Genomic DNA, 18,095 nt, shown 5'->3' with positions numbered 1-18,095 from the left:
GGATATTTTTTTCCATTGATTTTTTTAAAATATTTTTTATTGATTTTGTACAGAGAGGAAGGGAGAGAGATAGAGAGTTAGAAACATCGATGAGAGACAGACATCGATCAGCTGCCTCTTGCACACCCCCTACTGGGGATATGCCCGCAACCAAGGTACATGTCCTTGACCGGAATCGAACCCGGGACCTTTCAGTCCCCAAGCCGACGCTCTATCCATTGAGCCAAACCGGTCTTGGCTCCATTGATTTTTTAGAGAGAGTGGAAGAGAGGGGGAGAGACAGGGAGAAAGAAACATCGATGTGAGAGAGACACACTGTTTGGCTGCCTCCCACACATGCCCCAACCAGGGCCTGGGATTAAGCCTGCAATTGAGATACGTGCCCTTGACTGGAATCAAACCCGGGCCTCTTCAGTCCACAGGCCCACACGCTGTCCACTGAGCTAAACTGGCCAGGGCTGGAACAAGTACTTTTTAAAAAATATCCCCAAATGTGTAAAGTGTTTCATGTTCTTTTGGGGCCACTTGAAATATAAAAATATTTGATGACACCTAAAAAAATTAAAGCATTAAAGAGAGGTGGGACTTCAGTGTGAAATATTAAGTAATTAGTAGTGTTGCTAGAGGCCACATTTATTAATTATTAAGCAGATAGACCTTGCTTAATAACCCAAAAGATACTATTGCTACCATCCAAATTTTTTGCAGTTTTACATGAAACAGCAGCCTAGGTGGGTTTGGAGGGTTGCACCAGTTGTTAAAGCTTCCTCACTCCAGACTTCCTGGGAGTTCCATGGGGCAGAGCCTGAGGCCCGGCTCTGGGGTGAGGGACAGGGCCGGAGTCACCCTGGGAGGGCGGGTGCAGCTGCGGCCGCTCAGCCACAAGCATATTTGGGCACTCCCTCTGCGCGGACAGCACAGCTGCAACCCTCCCTCAGCCCGGAGCCTCAGAGGGTCAGGGAGGAGAGGCTGTGTCAGCACTTGGCCTCAGATCCAAGTGACAGACAGAAAGTGGTGTGTGAGCACAGGCCCCCTTACTGCTTTCTCTCCATGTGCAAATAAGATTTTTCACAACTGAAGAGCTGCTTCTTTCTTTCTTCCTCTCTCTCTCACTTCTCTCTCTCTCTCTCTCTCTCTCTCTCTCTCTCTCTCTCTCTCTCTCTCTCTCTCTCTCTCTCTCTCTCTCTCTTTTATTGTTTGTTTAATCCAGACACATTCAAAATGGTAACTGAAAGAATACTTTTCACCTGAAACAATTACACTAGATTCTACTAGCATAAAATACCTAACACATTACAGCAGCAGAGATGATAATCATTGTCCTCTATATCTATTAAAGCGGAGATGGAAAGCCAATTTGGTTGCAGAAGTGTCATAAGGATAGACTATTATCACACAAAAAAATCAACCAATAACAGTAATGTAGACAACTCTTTCTACTCTGGTTCACTGGACAGGGGACAGTATGTTAAAATCCCACGGGACTGCAGGCGAATAGTCACCATGCAGACTCCTCCATGTGGTGTTTTAATGATTTATTCCTGGTGAGCAAAAACTGAGGCTGAAAGACTCTTTGCTCTAATTTTCTATTACCCCTTTAACATTGGCCGTTACTTTTGGTGCCAAAGCATTTGTCATGAGTGGCAGGACAATATCCTGGATCTCTTATATATATGAAGAAAGAAATAAAAGAGTAGCTGAAACCGGTTTGGCTCAGTGGATAGAGCATCAGTCTGCAGATTGAAGGGTCCCAGGTTCGATTCTGGTCAAGGGCATGTACCTTGGTTGCAGGCACGTCCCCGGTGGGGGGTGTGCAGGAGGCAGTTGGTCAATGTTTCTCTCTCACTGACATTTCTAACTCTCTATCCCTCTCCCTTCCTCTCTGTATAAAATCAATAAAATATATTAAAAGAAATAAAAGAGTAAAGGAAATATGTGCTATTAAAAAAAAAAAAAAACACACACTAACAGTAAACCACTCATTTAAAAGTAGTTTGAATAAAGGCTTCAAAAGCCAAATCGCAGAAGACTGGTCCTCGGCTGTGCCATCTGCAGCAGTGACCCGATAGACCTTGCGAACAGTAAGCTCGCCTTGTGGCAGAGCAGAGGCCGGGAGTGGGCAGGGGCATGTTGGATAGTTCTCATTTGTAATCAAGTAACTGTGCTTAACGTGTTTTCTGGTAAGAATTTCAAGTACTATACATCAAAAAAGTATAAGTAGTGTTTTAAACAGGGAAAAGAAAAACCCGTAAGCCCCCAAAATGGAAACTATTGGTATCTGTGTCCCCAAAATATATGCAGGAGTAGTGTAAGACTTTCTCATGGAAGGTCTCATTCAAAGGAAACAAAGGGACAGATTTAATTTTACTTATGTCGCCGAGTACATGAAAAACAAAATGTGTGCATCATTTGCTAGTTTAATAAATAGCGAACAGTTTTCATAATCCAGAGCCTGCGTCGAGGGTGCTCCTGCGTCAAGTGCGCGTTTGTTTTTACCGGGAGAGGAATGCCTTCCAGGCGAACAAGCAGCGCTCAGTGGTCACACTGAAGAGCTGTTTTCTGCGCATCCCCACCCACCCTTCCTCTTCCCCGACTGATGTGACTCAAGGAGGAATGTTCAAAGGCACTTTTAATTACAGTCATTAGGAAGTTCGTCATAACGCCAGAGTCCAGGGGGAGAATTTAGTAGCTCACAGGGTGAATTTGCCAACAATGACTTAGAAAATAAAATGCTACTTTGCACAATAATCCTTTAAAATCTGCCAGGTTTTTTAAACCAAGATGTTGTTTATTTTAATGAAGCTGGTACAGACGATGTCCACTTAAAACCCATATCCCAGGCCAAAACAAGTACAAATAAACTAAAAAAGAACATTGTTCCTTTGTACCCACCTCTACTCGAATATCTTATGAACTGCTAGTGAAAGTTAGGACTTTCTGGGATCTTCTGACAAGATTTTTCTCTGCTCTTCCATGCTTTCTCCTGAGGGAAGCCACCACTGTCAGTCTTTATTCTCACCGGATCTGTCATCTTGACTCCAACCTCATATTCCTCTTTGTTGGGTCCTGACCCTCAGATTTCAAAAGTAGCTTCACGGCAAAGAAAGGACATTTTTCCATCTCGCCCTGAGAGTCGTGGCCCAGGAGTGCAGCCAACACATGCTAGAACCTCGGGGCCAGAACCTCGGGGCCAGGTGGCAGCCGTTAGGAGCACCTGCCCTGGTCGACCTTAGTGAGCACAAGCCTGAAGGGTACGGCCCTGGAAAAGGTGCCTCCCTGCTCACACAGGTGACATTTCAGCAGGAGAGGGCATTGCCCGCCATCGGCACAATGAAAACCAGCACTGATGAAACATGGGCCCTGGACTCTCCATGGGTGGTGTTTAAAAGAAACAGGGTGCCAGTTTCTTTTAAGAAAGAACTACTTTTAAGAATGAAAAAGGTGCGAGAGGAAAGAAAAAAATAGGAAGACTATGTAAACCGTTGAAGGACCCCCATGTGTTCCTGGTAGACTTCAGTCACATCTTCTTCCTCCATCCCCGGTTCTTCTGGAGTGTGGATGATCAGCGATTCTCTGACTTCCCGAGAGAAACCTGAGGGAAGGCATTGGCCTCCCAGTCTTGGACTGTATGAGTCTTTCAGTGTCTGGAGATGTGTTGCCATTTTCACTTAGAAGTGAATCTCACGGCTGTCTTGTCCAAAGACTGAGTTTAATGTATTCTCTTTCCTTCTTATCCCCTGTGTGCTTGTGAAGGTTTTGCCTGCTGGCCAGACATGGGGGGTGGTGGCTTCACCAGGGGTCTCCCCGCACAGCAGTGGCTAGGGTAGAGAGAACCTCGCTCCCGGGTTTACAAATCCATCTCTCTTCCCTACAGCACAGACTGTTGCCGGACCTGTTTTATTGGCCACCGATACTGTAAACTATCTGTGATTAACTCAAATAGTATTTTTCAATTTCCATGTAGTTGAAAACCTGCTGCACTAAGAGCATGTGTTGGGTGTTCCTCATATGCACATCCAAATGCTTTGCAGAAGGAGAAAAAAATGTAACATCTGGTTTTCTAAACCAGAGTCATGGAAAATTTGCCCCTGGAGTGAAAACTAATGTAAAGTCACTCAGCCGGAACCTCACATTCAGTGCATTTGAATATCATCTCTCCTTTCCTCCTCTTCCAATGCTAATGTTTTAGATCTTCCCCTTCAAATGGCGAGGGGCCTGTGGGTGTTCACTTGGTGCAGCAGAGGCAGGTGAAGGGGCTCTCGGAGCGGAGCCCAGACGGGGGGGGGGGGGGGGGGGAGAAGGGAATCAGCTCTGCCTTTAATGGACCCATCCCTCCATAGTCATAAGGGCGCACTGCCATCCGCCCAAGGACAGAGGATGAGTGAGCTCCACTGTAAGCGACAGCTGGCTCCCTGCGAGTTCCCTTAGAAGGGTTGCCTGCTCTGTAGTGGCCTGGGTATTAGCTGGGCAGGCTGGGTGTCTTACAGAGCTGCCAAACAGGGCCACAGCCTTTCAGAAACTCTGAGAACCGCCTCCCCTCCTCCCTACCCCCGCCCAGGTGAGAAGCAGAATGAGAAACGAGGCTGAACTTCTTTCCCAAGGATAAACTCACAAGGAACAAAATTTCCCGGGCCTTGGTCTTTAATTTCTGTCATATTGGACATTCTCCAAGTTGAACACAATGAATGGCAACATTGATCATGTCCAATGAGGTAAAAAAAAAAAAAATTACATGTATTGAGTCAACCTTGGAATTCGATCATGAAAACCATCAGGTTGGAAAGTGTTTGGCCCTGCGAATGCTCCCTGCTGACTGGTCCTTGGCTATGCCATCTGCAGCAGCGACCCGATTGTCCTTGCGAACAGCACGCTCGCCTTGGAGCAGAGCAGAGGCCGGGAGTGGGCAGGGGCACCTCAGATAGTTCTCATTGAGCTCCCAGATGCCTGCCACTTGCTGCTGTGTTAAGCTTTTGAGACTAGCACTGCTAAGGATGTGTGCGTTTAGTATTCATTAGTAATCCCTGAAATCAAGGTTTGTTTTTAAACAAGGTGATTAATAGTGCCAGAATTATGACTCCAGTCTTCCAAGAATAGGACTAATTTTTCAAAAAGAGAAATCACTTTTTCATTCAGGGGTGTGACATACTCCTCTTTATTAAAGCATCTAAGTGTAAACATAGGGAATTTAATCTAAAACTCAGAGCAGGACCTGATGCCGTACTGTTTCATATTAGTCTCCCAGTCTTCAGCGGGGGCTGGTCACTAAGAGCCTCACTCAGGACCGAGTGGCTCCTGCTCCCTGGGCCTCTGTCACTGACCAGGACTCCTGTGACGCTCAGGGGCTCCCGGGGCTCCCCTAAACGGAAAAACCGTCCCTCCTTCTGTAGCCAAAGCGCCTTTGGCTTCCTGGACCTCTCAGACTTCGACTCATCGGTTGCCCAGCTACCCACTTCCTGGCGGCCCGTCTTTCCATTTTGCCCCAAATGCAGAAACTTCCAGAAAGAACAGCTCTTCCAGACAAGGCCTGCATGTCAGAACTAGGACATGCCCTGGCTTGCTGGCTTGCTTTCTTCTTTTTTTGTAGTAAGAAAACTCTCTTCTTGAGCCTCAGTAGCTTTTGCGTTTTGATTTTGTATGTTATGCCATGATTCATTCTTCAGACTCTGCAGCTATATCCTCACCGTAGGAGTCATGCAACTTTATATAATAGAAAAGGAGCCGGACAAGAGCTTATGATTATGAATCACTTTATTTTTGCTGACTACTTTTGTTTGTTTGCTTCCGTTACTGCTGAAGGTGAAAAGTCACAAGGATTAATGGGGATTTAAGGCAGGACTCTTTCTGCCCCAGTCCCACCTCCCAGGGTTAACCCCGGGTGTGCCAAGTACAGCTATCTTGATTTGCAAAGTAAATGCCTCGAAGGCAAGCAAAGTAGTTGATAATGATTTAGCCTTTCACAGAATTGTAAGGATAAAATCACAAGTAACAAAATTTTACACAGGTTTTAGAAATCTTCGGCAAGAATGGTTTTATAAAATCGTTAGCATTGCATCACTCACAGCTTGGTATGTTACCTTTTCCATAAACTTCCTTCTCAGTTTCTATTAATAATTTATTGTATACTTGGATAGCAGTCCTGTTAGCTGACGCCTAACCTTGAACCTGTTAGAGAAAGATTAACATTTTACGGTACAGCCCAGCTCCTGATCCAGTTTTTGGGATTAATTTAAGCTTCACCCAAGAGAGACGAACTCGGGAGGGCTGAAATGCCCTTAACCTGGGGAGGGGAAATAATAGAACCATTTGATCCTTCTTTGTGAGAAAACCAACCAGCTGATCTTAAAGAGATCGAAAAGTTGGTCATTTTCATTGGCCAATATCTAACAGATGCCCGGCTGAAAGGCTGCATAGCTGGGGTCCTGGCACAGAAGGCTCAGAAGCTCTGTGTTGGGAATGCTCCCACCTAAAGACCTTTAAATGGACCAAAGCATCTTGGTTCTATTCCTGACTTGATTGGGGTCATTGTTTTCCCCCAGAGAGAGCCCCATACGGGCCACCACCAGAAGAAAAGTGAGAGAAGTAACATTGAGGGACTCTTTCAGGGTGACTCACTATTATTATTTCCCTTGACATGGGGATAAAATTCATTTCACAGAGATTAGATGGCTTCTCTAAGGCCAAGTGAAAAATACTAATAATGAGAGCCCAGGCAGGGTATGATGTCAGAATTCAAATATCCTAGCTAGGGTTGTTCGGCCTCGGAAGGGACAGACCTGGATTGCAGTCCGGGCCTGCACTTTCTAACAGCTAGATCTTGGCAGTCTCTGCACATGTGGCCCCTCCTCTGTAACATGGTGAACGTGGCAGGATGTACCCAGGATTGATGTACAGCGCGAGGTCATGGAAATGAATGATTTAGCATCCCCCCTCCCCGGCCTCACTCATGGAAAACAATATTAGTTATCATTACTGGGGGCTTTGTATGTGAAAAGCCCCATAAGGGCTCATTCAGGGGCTTCAGAACTTCTTCCTTAGACTCAGTTCTTGCTGTTGTGCACCAAGGCAGAGAGCTCATGTGGCTTCTCGCCATGCCACGCACTGCTGCGGGTGATTGCAGTGACAAATGCCAATGGCATGATTCTCTGAACTCTATTGCCGTCATGGCCACCTTCACCCCAAAGCCATTTTGAGCTCATGCTGAGATGATTAAAGTTATACTGATAAAATAGGTGATGTTGATTGCTCGGACCCAAATGGACATGGAAACATTAGGCTTGATTTGCTTGCGAGAAGCACAAAGGCTGGCTGGCCCTTGTGCTGTGTAAGCTGATTGGTATAGGTTAAGAACCCTACAAGCTGACCCCTGATGTGGCCTGGGGTTTATAGGGAGCTATGGATTACATAGAAGAATTTATTACATGGTTTTCTGCTTTTCTGCAGTGAAAATTAGATGACTACTCCAAAGACTGTATTAAAATTATTATCATTATTTTATGCTCAAATTACTTCGACTTTAAAAAGTAGTGATATATGTAAACATTAAAATACAAAGATGAAAATACCAAATAAATCACCATCATGTATACATAGTTTCTCAACAAATTCTGTACTTAGACTGATGGATATTCCTGAAAAGATAGTTGCAACACCTTTTCTCACTCACCTGCACTTATGTAATTTTTAAATAGTACTTTTGATATAGAGTTTAGAGAAACCAGCATTTGTTACAATTTCATGCATTTCAAAAGCATCTCTTTGAATATAGAGGTAATTTATTTACTTTATTTTTATTGTTTATACTATTACAGATGTTCCCTTCCCCTGTTTTTCCACCTCCTCCTCTTCCTCTCTGGCCATCGCCACACTGTGTTGTCCGTATCTGTGGGTTATGCATACATGTTCTTCAGCTAATCCCTTCACTTTCTTTCATCCTGCCTCCCTTCTCATCTCCCCTCTGTCAGCTGTCAGTCTGTTCGATGTATCCATGCCCCTGTTTCTATTTTGTTCCTCAAGCTATTTTGTTCATTAGATTCCACATATAGGTGAAATCATATTGTATTCGTCTTTCACTAACTGGCTTATTTCATTTAGTATAATAATCTCCAAGTCCATCCATGCTGATCAAAGGGTACAAGAGCCTTCTTTTCTTTCATCCTCGTAGTATTCCATGGCGTAAATGTACCACCAAGTTTTTATCCACTCATCTACCGATGGGCACGTGGGCTTGTTCCCAGATCTTGGCTATTGTAAATAATGCTGCTATGAACATAGGGGTGCATATATTCCTTCAAATTGATGTTTGGGGATTCTTAGAATATATTCATAGAAGTGGGGTCACTGGGTCAAACAGCAGTTCCACTTTTTATCTTTTGAGGAACCTCCATACTGTTTTCCACAGTGACTGCATGAGTCTGTATTCCCACCAACAGTGCACCGGGATTCCAATTTATCCACATCCTCACCAGCACTTGTTTGTGGATGTATTGATGGTGTGACTTTATTTCTAGGCCATTGATCTATATACCTGTTCCTTTGCCAGTACCAGGCTGTTTTGATAACAATGGCCCAACTATAACTATAGTATAGTTGGGATACCTCCAAATTTTGTCTTTCTCAAGATTACTGAGGCTATTCAGGGTCTTTATCTTCAGGAGGTTGGAAAGACTATAGGATTTTAAGAAGGTTCTCTGTTTGCTGAGCTTTTCAAATGTTAACTGAATTGTACTCTTAACAAGCCTTTTATCTCAAGATTATTAAAGTAAAAATTGGTGTTCAAGCTGAGAAAAATCAAAGAGCAATAAGTAAAAAGTTTAACAAATAAGCCTTTCCACTAGATCAAAAGTCTACTGTATCTACTATTATAAGCCTTCCTATAAATTACGGGAGCAACTATGGAGTTTTCAGTAACAAATCGGTTCATGTTAAAGAATTTCTTTTTATTGATTCAACTTTATTTAAATCCAACCATATCCAAAGTATCTTAAATGTGTGGTTGACCATCTTTGTGTATGCGCATGTGTGTGCTCAGGGCATGAACTAGATGGTTTTAGAAGCACAGCTGACTCTTCCGGGGATGGAGGGGAGATGGTGTATGGAGATCCCTCGCTAGGGAGCTGAAGGGCACTCACCGTGCTTTACCAAGTAGGGGGTTCCACTCGAGAGGAAGGGGCTCTCCTTTCTATAACGGAGACATTCTGCCTCCAGCCGGACTCAGGGAGCTTTCATTCCTCCGTCTCATAAATGCAGCCAACAGGATTGCCTCGAGACCGCGCGGTGCATGTTTGTGCTTTCTGTCTGGCTTCAAGAGACAGGCTCATTTGGCTATCATTATCCAGCTACAGAATTAATTCACTTGGCCAAGCCTTTCTGATAAAATGGACATGCTGAAATATACTAAGAGAGCAGTCATAGTTTTGAAATGTGCCTTCAAAGGGCGGGGACAGGTTTTAAAAATATATAAAATCTTTTAAGGTGGGCGTAAGCAGGTTAGTAATAAAAACCCATTTTCCTTTATCAGACCTGTTTGCACATTTCACATGGCAGGCATTGTGCAAGACCCTGGAAATGTCGGGGCGGGTCAGGCTCAGGCTTAAAAGTGCCCCCCTCCCCATGGCCATGTTTGTCATCTCCATGACCTTGGAGTCACTGCAAGTCAGAGGGTACCACCCTGTGTTTATAGGAAACACAAGGCCTTTATTCATTGCCTTCTGTTGCAACAGCTGGCGTTAAAATGGCCTTACACATAGGCGAGTGCCTGTATTTGGTTTTACCTGCATCCCTAGCCAGAGCTTTGGACGTCTGAAGTCACGCAGAGCGTCATGGCAGCCCCAGCTGGCCTCCAGGGCTCCCTGTGCCTCCTGCGCCTTCCTCGCTTCTGCTTCAGGTTCCCTGCACCAGCCTGAGCCCTGCCCTCCCTCCTCTTCCAACCAGCCCTTAGCAGCCTCAGCCCCAGGGGCCCGGTGGCCAGCCTGGGGACCCCCTGGCTCTGCGCCCATTTCCGGTGGCACCTTGGAAACAGCCCAGCACCACCCTGATTGCAGGCTTCCCTCCTCTTCTGACCTGAAGAACACCCTTCCGTGAGTGACAGCCCACCCCCATGTCCCCGCAGGCGGTGGAGAGCCAGCAGCTGTTCGGCGCGCTGAAGGCCTTGCTGGAGGACCTGCGCTCCGAGCTGCGGGAGGACCAGTGCGCCCGGCGGCGGCTGCAGCAGCAGTATGCCAGCGACAAGGCGGCCTGGGACGTGGAGTGGGCCATGCTCAAGTGCCGCCTGGAGCAGGTACCTGCCCCCATCTCCCCTCTCCCCAGGACAGGCGGGGAGGAGGCACAGGTGACCATAGTGACCCTCATCTGAGAGAGAGAGGGTTGTGAGCAGACCGGGAGCAGCCACCTGCTGTCTCTTCCTAAAGTTCCCCACCATTGCAAGCATCTTCTTCCGCCCCCATATTCCCTCTCCCGTGTATGAAACGCGTCTGCATTTTTGAAGCAGCGTTTACGTACTTTCTCATCCCACATCGGGCAAGGTTGTGGTTGGCTCCATCCAGAGGCCCGCCAGCATCGGGCGGTGACCAGGATGCACTGACGTGGTTCGGACGGGAGCTAAGAAAAAGCAGACGGTAATTTGGTTATCTCTGAGAAAGGTAAACACGTACTTTCCTTTCAATTTCTGTGAATACTAGAAAGAGCTGTGGACCTTCCACTTCATGCCCTCTGATGAGGTTTGGTGACCTGGTGGACACGGGAGAAAAGGGGAGCCTGGGAGAAGTGGCTGCTCTCAGACCACAGAGCCTTCCGTGCTCACGTGGGAGGAGAGCGGGCTCCTGCACCCACCCTTCCCACAGAGCAGAGCCTGCTGGGAGGTCTGAGGCGTGGCAGGGCTATTCACAGCAGACTTAGCCAGAAACATTCTTTTCTACATTTTCAGAAACATTTTCTCCCTGAGATTTCTAAAAGCACAGCCACTTCCTGCAGCCCGTTGATCATGATGAGGGGGAAAGGTCTGTGCATCTTCGGTAATCAACCTTCTAGGCCTTATTTTGAGGCAAACCATAAAATAATTATAATTTTATATGAATTGCGTGCACACACACACACACACACACACACACAAAGCACAGAAAGGAGATATCTTTCAAATGGCCTTAATAAAATAGGAAAGGACCTGTCATGTCAAAAGAAAATAGCTCCTGCCCTTCCTGGTGTGGCTCGGTTGGTTGAATGTTGTCCCATGCACTGAAAGGTCACTGGCTCCATTTCCGGTTGGGGTACATTCCCAGGTTGTGGGTTTGATCCCCAGCCGTGGGGCTGGAGGGAGGTAGCCAATCCATGTTTCTTTCTCACATTGAGATATATATATATTCCCTCTCTTTAAAAAAATCAATATAAACATATTTATTTAAAAAGGAAACGGCTCCTTTGGCACCCAGTTCACCTGCATTGCCTGGCACAGGGGAGCAGCGCTGTCAGGCTCACAGCCCTGAGACAAGCAGAGATACAAAGTTTTCTGCAGAGGATGCTGCAAAGCACAGGAAAACCCAAGTGCCAGGCCAGGCTGGTCAGGTGACAGAACCGCTGACCCAGTTACTAATCCTGCCCACTGCCTGGTAGCAGACTCCTACAGATGCTCTGTTTATGTTAAGATGCAGCCTGAACAGTCAGTAGCAGAGGAGGAATACACTCTTTGATGTTTTTTTAAACCTACTTAAAAATATGTTTATAAGAGAAAAAAACTAAATATTTTCAAAGACATTGACTGTAGTTGACAAAAGGAGGCATAATCTTTGATGCGAACCAGTTTCAAAACATTTCATCTTTGTTTTAGAGAAACATGGTATTCGCCCACGTGTGTGCCACAAATAAAGCCTCAGGGAGAGTCATTAAACACTGTGAAATAATGCTAGGGCTTCAAACCTAAAAGGCAGGTGGTAATAGGTAAGATTCATCTTCTGCCCAAATCATTTAAGATGCTTTTTAAACATTTGCAGCCCAGGAAGCTATGAATGTGGGTGGTTGCTGGTTCATTTATAATAGTCCTATTAGAGGCCCGGTGCATGAAGGTTCATGCAAGAATGAGCCTTCCTTCCCCTGGCTGATGGCAGCGCCTTTGCTCCAGCCAGAGCCGCCTTTTTGCTCTGGCTCCGAGCCACCTTTCCACCTTCCCACGCTGCCCAGGGGCCTGGAATGCCTGCGTCATCACCATGGCGACAACGCAAGCGTGTCACCCTGCCCCTGGCCACTCAGCACCTGCATGTGCAAGTTAGCCCGCCATCTTTATTGGGTTAATTTGCATACTCACTCCTGGTTGGCTAGTGGGCATCACAAAGGTACAGTCAATTTGCATCTTACTCTTTTATCAGTGTAGATTAGTGTAGATGGTTACCTCTTCTACTTAAAAGCAAGATAGGTGAAATCTACCAAAGCTTAAGTATTTTTTCCTCAATGAAGGCCATGTTGTATCAGTTTCCAACTTTGTGATTCCTTCCATTGACTCCTAAGTCAGACCTTATTCTAAATTCCAAGGTTCCAACAACAAATAAGATATTTTTTGACTGAGTTCTCAATGCATTGAGAGACCCAGAGAAGTGCCCTTTTAGGCCTGTACACAGTGCTGTTGGGAGTGGGGGCATGCAGGGCACACACCTCGACTTGAGGGTTTAGGGAAGGAGTGTTTGTGAAAGGCCTGCTTAGAATGAATCTCAGAGGATGAATAGTATGAGTACATGGAAAAGGAGAGAAAGGATATGTCAGATAGAATAGGAACATCATGAAGAAGGGAGCTTGCCACATCTGCAGGACTAACCCTCATTAGGTGTGAGAGAAAGAACGTTCACAGAATTAAAATGATAACCTTGATTTTCATCATGAAAGTAAAGCATTTTGATTTTTAAAATATTTTTATTAATCTCAGAAAAGGAGGGGAAGGGAGAGAGAGAAACATCAGTGATGAGAGATAATCATAGGTGGGCTGCCTCCTGCAGGCACCCCACTGGGGATCAAGCCCAAAACCCAGGCATGTGACCTGACTGGGAATCAAATTAGCGGCCTCCTGGTGCATGGGATGACACTCAACCAACTGAACCACTCTGTCTAGGCTCCTCTATCATTTCTTGACATCTGCTGTCAATGGGATTTTTTCCCCTTCAATTTTTATTCAAAAATGTTTGTTTTTCTTTATTTTTGAAAGATGTTACCATTTTCCCCCTTTAAAGATGTCACTCCATTGTCCTCTGACTTAAATAGTTTCTGAAGAGAGGTCTGTTGTCGTTCATATGTGTGTGCCTCTGTGTGTGTGTGTGTGTGTGTGTGTGTGTGTGTGTATGCATGTGTCTCTTTTCTCTGCCTCCACAGCTTCCTCTTTAGTTTTCAATGATATGCCTGGATGGGAGTGTTTTTGCTCATGTGATTAGTTTTAGTAAAACTAAACGAGTGTTCGACAAATATGTATTGTAGATGCCCAGGTCCCACCATGGCCCCATCACCAGGTTCCATAGAGGTGCTAAGATATAGGGCAGACATATAATTGTCTTCAAGGAGCTCAATAGAAGGACAGGCAAAAGATGGTGGTGACTCAGTAGGGATGTAGAGCTGAGAAGCAGACTATGAGAACACTGATATTCTGTCTGACTATGTTTATAATTAGGACTTTCAACATGAAAATGGTTTCTTCCGTGGGATTGGTCAAATCTTCGTTTAAACATGTTTCCAGGCATAATGCATTAATGATCTGAGATTTTTTCACAGATTAAAGTGAGACTTGGCAGGGACTAAGTTGTTAAGTTCTCTTTTCCTCGACAGCTGGAAGAGAAGACTGGGAAAGGCTTGGGAGAACCAGGCTCCACCACTGACAGCAAAGGGGCATTCAGGAAGGAGAGGGAGACACACCAGAAGCTCCTTGCTGACAGCCACGGCCTGGTCATGGACCTACGCTGGCAGATCCATCACAGTGAGAAGAACTGGAACCGAGAGAAGGTGGAACTCCTAGACCGTCTGGACAGGGATCGGCAGGAGTGGGAGCGGCAACGGAAGGAACTCTTGTGGAAAATAGAACAGGTAAGGAAGCTCCCAGACTCCAGAGAACCGGGAAGAGAGGAGACAGCTAAAATGACTTGGAAATCTGAACATGTAGAGGGAACAGCAATCAGGCTGCTCAGAGGTCCTTAGTACATTAGGATGTTTCTTCCCCAAGGGAGAGGAAGAAAAGAAAAAGTGGAATTTTTAGTATTGAAAACCTGGGTTCAGCTATTACACAGATCTTTTCATTGCAAAGTTTATAACGTGTGTATGCGTGTGTGTGTGTGTGTGTGTGTGTGTGTGTGTGTACATGTATGTTCCGGGTTGGGAAGTAACTTTTTAAAGGAATTTAAAGACTAAACCTGGAACATGAGGGTTTTTTCAGGTCTTATAAAGTGATTTCTGCCAAAAAGCAAATTAACTTTTAAGTTTTCCACTCAAGATCTGGTCACAGTGATTGCCCCAGTTTAAATGGAATTATTGTTCATTAGTAAAGAAATTGCTGAAGTAAATTAGAAGTCGGGCTGTTTGCACCTGCTGTGGCTATTACTGAGCTATAATTACGTAGCACCGTAGTCAGGGGAAGTAGCTGGTAGCTCATTGTCTTCAGCTAAACAAATGAGTCAGAGACTCAGATGAGTACATGGGGAGAGGGGGAGTTGTTTTTCTACTGCCCAGATCATTATTCTCTGCATTGCATCAGACTTAGGACAGCTTGTGTAGCTGTAGTTGTGCCTATGTGATGCACAGATTACATTTTTACATTAAACTGATGAAGGTTTGGAATTCCTTCTTGGCTGGATTTTTACATAGCACACATTTTATTTCAGCTTGTCATACATTCATGAGGCCTCAAGGAAATGCATTAATCAATAGAAACTGAGTCCAGGAAAAATAACCTCATTATTCAGTTACAAATACCCATACTGCCTGCATTTGTATGAGGTTATTTTTTTTTTAAATGTGCTCCATTATTCCCAGACATATGGCTACCTATGTTTTGCAGGTGCAGTAGCAAAGGCTAGTTTCTGCATACTGCATGGGAGTGTTGGGGGTGGGGAAGGTGGGGGGATGAACTGGGAAAAAACCGGAGCCTTTGGCTCAAAAATCCTTGAGGAGAAGGAAGTGCACTGCAGATAAAAAGGAGCTGAAGTTTCTCTGAGCCTGGATTACTCACCACTGAGTCATCCTACTGATATTTGATATGGTTCATTTAAAAATTCTATCAAAGGAAAGTTGGCCACTTCCTGTGCAGCCTAGAAATGCCAGCCCTTGAGGAGAATCTTCTGATTTAAATCCCCTGTGTGCTTGTGCTCTACCGAGTGGATCAGTTGTTCAGTGGAAATTGTAGGGGCCAAGCAGCATGTGTTCATAAGGATGGTCATGGATTCACTATATCCAACTGCAGCAGCTGGTCGGTATCCCAGTAACTCTAGGCACCTCATTACCAGGGATGTTCCCTCTTGGCCTTCCCTCGGGGATCTCTCACTGTGTCTGTCCCTCCTGTACCCCAGCAAGGCCATCACTATCCCTGCCCTTCTGGGTCCCCTTAGCCTACTCATCTAAGATCTGTTGGTCTTAGATGGCTTCATTATGGAAGTGACACCTTGGATATAAATTAAGCGAGCCATTGGGTTTGTTATTTTTTTACTTTGGGGAATGAGGGGTTTCTAGTAGAGGGAAAAGTGGCAAGACATTTGATGATACTCAGCTTTCAAAAAGTTAATGACTGAGGGATGAGCATTCACCTCATTACTAGACCACATTTTGGAAAGAGAAAAGGGGATAGGAGCTGAACCCCATGTCCAGATTATCAACACTGCGACAGTTCTACCAAGCTGACAGCCCCAGAACGTCAGTCCTCAAGGTTGACATCTGAGCAGAATGGGTTCCGGGCATCCATCTGTTTCTGAAATCTGTGTGTGTGGTGGCTCCCACAGGCTTTGTACAATGACTTGGCTGCTGTTTTTAGAAGAGGGATTGTTGCCAGTGAATGGTGCTTCAGATATGCAGTTGTGGCTTTCAAAAATAAGTCTTGCCTTTCCCCCCAAATATTAGAGATTTTAAAAGGAGATTTTATAAACCTTGATGCCCAATCTTGAAAATCAGGTAAAGGCATTCTCTGTGTAAGAGGAAATTGGCTGGCGTGTGTATGTATGTGTATAGATTTTGTTTATCAGTAACTGGATTGCTCACTCATTTAACGTTTAGCTACACATTTCACAGATAATCAAGAATGAACATTCCTCATAGTGTGTGCTCTTGATATTTGACTATGTGGTGAACCATATATCCTTGACTAGGATAACCTAATACAGATAGTAAAAGAAGGAACACTAAATCCATTTTCCACTTTCAGAACACATGCTTCATACTTGTCGGGTGTCATTGAATTCCTACATAAGTATTGTGCCACACGAGGCATTTTACATGATGGATGACTGTGGGTATGGTCATATAACACTTATCATCTATCTTATCACACATCCTGTCTCAGTCCGCACTTGATTGGGTGATAGTTAACTTTTATGGAGTCACACTGCATTTCTCCTTAGAATCGTTAAGTTCCCAATTAACAAGCTGATAGAAGACTTATAGCTAAAGGGAAGTTCATTCTCCTCCCAGTAACTTCCTTAAATCAGTTGCCTCTACAACATGAAAGACCTTTCTTTTAAAACCTGTTCATGCCCAGCTGGTGTAGTTCATTAGGTGAGCATCAACCTATGAAACCGGAGCTCATGGTCCCAGTCAGGACACATGCCCAAGTTGCAGGCTCAATCCCCAGTGGGGGGCGTGCAAGCAGCAGCCAATCAATGATTCTTATCACTGATTGATGTTTCTATCACTGATTGATGTTTCTATCTCTCTCCCTTGGCCTTGCTCCCTGAAATAATATGTATATTATATGTTGTTGATACTCCTCACCCAAAGAAATTTTTCTATTGATTTTCTTTGTTGTTGGTGGTGGTTTTTTTGTTTTTGTTTTTGTTTTTGTTTTTTGGGGGGGTTGTTTGTTTGTTTTTGTTGTTGTTTTTGATAGCATGGAAGGAAAGGGAAGAGACAGAGAGTGACACACATCGATTGGTTGCTTCCGCTATGCACCCTGACTGGGGCCTTGGGATTGAGCCTACAACCAAGATTTATGCCCTTGGCTGTAATTGTTTCCTTTGCCCCTTTCCCTTCTGGCTCAGTGGATAGAGGGCACATGCTGTATCCACTGAGCCACACCTTGCAGGGCAATAAAGATATATTTTTAGAAATAATAATAATGTATTCACAAAGTGACCATTTTTTTTTTTTGATTGATTCAGATGAGGTGACACTCTTGAGGCTGTATTGTTTCCTGTGTTATTTGAAGTGCAAATCTTTAAAACTTTATATTTGCATTACAAGTTGTTCCAATGCAGGATTCTAAATGCAGTAATTGCAGATGCCTGGTTTGAAATGACTCCCCTAGGAAACCCTGTCCTTTTAAGGGCCCATTATTCTATTACGCCACCCCAGAGGCATCTCAGCAGCAGATACCTCCAGCTAAAACCACTCAGCTTCATTTTTAAGAAACCTAACACCGGCTCCCCAGCTCGTTGCTCCTGGCTGCAGGGTTTATTTTTGAAATTCCACTTTCCTGAGTTAGAACCTGCTTGTTCATAGCTCTCCTCTGTAGTCATTCCTCCCCCCTCTTCGCACTCACGCTCCGTGCACATTTACAGCTTCAACTGTGATTCTAGCATTTTAATTCCTTGCCCAGAATAGCTTGGAGATGATCATGCGTTGAAAGTAAATTGCGCTGACATGCATTGGATAAACATAATAGAAAGCTTTCCTTTTTATTACTCGATTGAAGAAAGCATTCAGCATCTTTTAAGAGAGCTGGGAAGAACTGCCATGGGGGCAGAGGGGTTGAGAGTGGAGATGGCGGAGCTGAAACCCAGAGTGATGTGTTTGTTCTAACACAACTGTGATCCTGCCTCAGACTCCAACACTGGAGCTCTGGCTGCTCGAGGCTTCATATTTCTCACAAAATGAAGATGGGACTTGGAGACTTCGGTTCCACCACCTCAAAAATTACTAAAAATAAGTGAAAGTCC

The 18,095-nt window shown here is 44.9% G+C and overlaps 1 protein-coding gene and 1 pseudogene across 8 annotated transcripts in view; one reads left to right on the top strand and one right to left on the bottom strand.

Annotated features, from left to right (window-relative positions):
• MTCL1 (microtubule crosslinking factor 1) overlaps window positions 1-18,095 on the top strand; it is a 113,640-nt gene that overhangs the window by 81,189 nt on the left and 14,356 nt on the right. For 4 of the 8 annotated variants that reach the window (XM_045574901.1, XM_045574900.1, XM_045574902.1 and 1 more), the window contains 2 exons: window positions 10,104-10,276; window positions 13,792-14,046. In XM_045574901.1, coding sequence (XP_045430857.1) covers window positions 10,104-10,276; window positions 13,792-14,046 — 428 coding nt within the window. The remainder of the gene's footprint in view (window positions 1-10,103; window positions 10,277-13,791; window positions 14,047-18,095) is intronic. The other 4 variants (XM_036418127.2, XM_036418129.2, XM_036418131.2 and 1 more) reach the window with 1 other exon arrangement.
• Window positions 3,471-3,775, bottom strand: LOC118707803 (annotated as a pseudogene).

The sequence above is a fragment of the Pipistrellus kuhlii genome, unplaced genomic scaffold, assembly GCF_014108245.1.
Source record: "Pipistrellus kuhlii isolate mPipKuh1 unplaced genomic scaffold, mPipKuh1.p scaffold_m20_p_6, whole genome shotgun sequence".
NCBI lineage: Eukaryota > Metazoa > Chordata > Mammalia > Chiroptera > Vespertilionidae > Pipistrellus > Pipistrellus kuhlii.
This window is presented reverse-complemented; position numbering and strand designations above follow the sequence as displayed.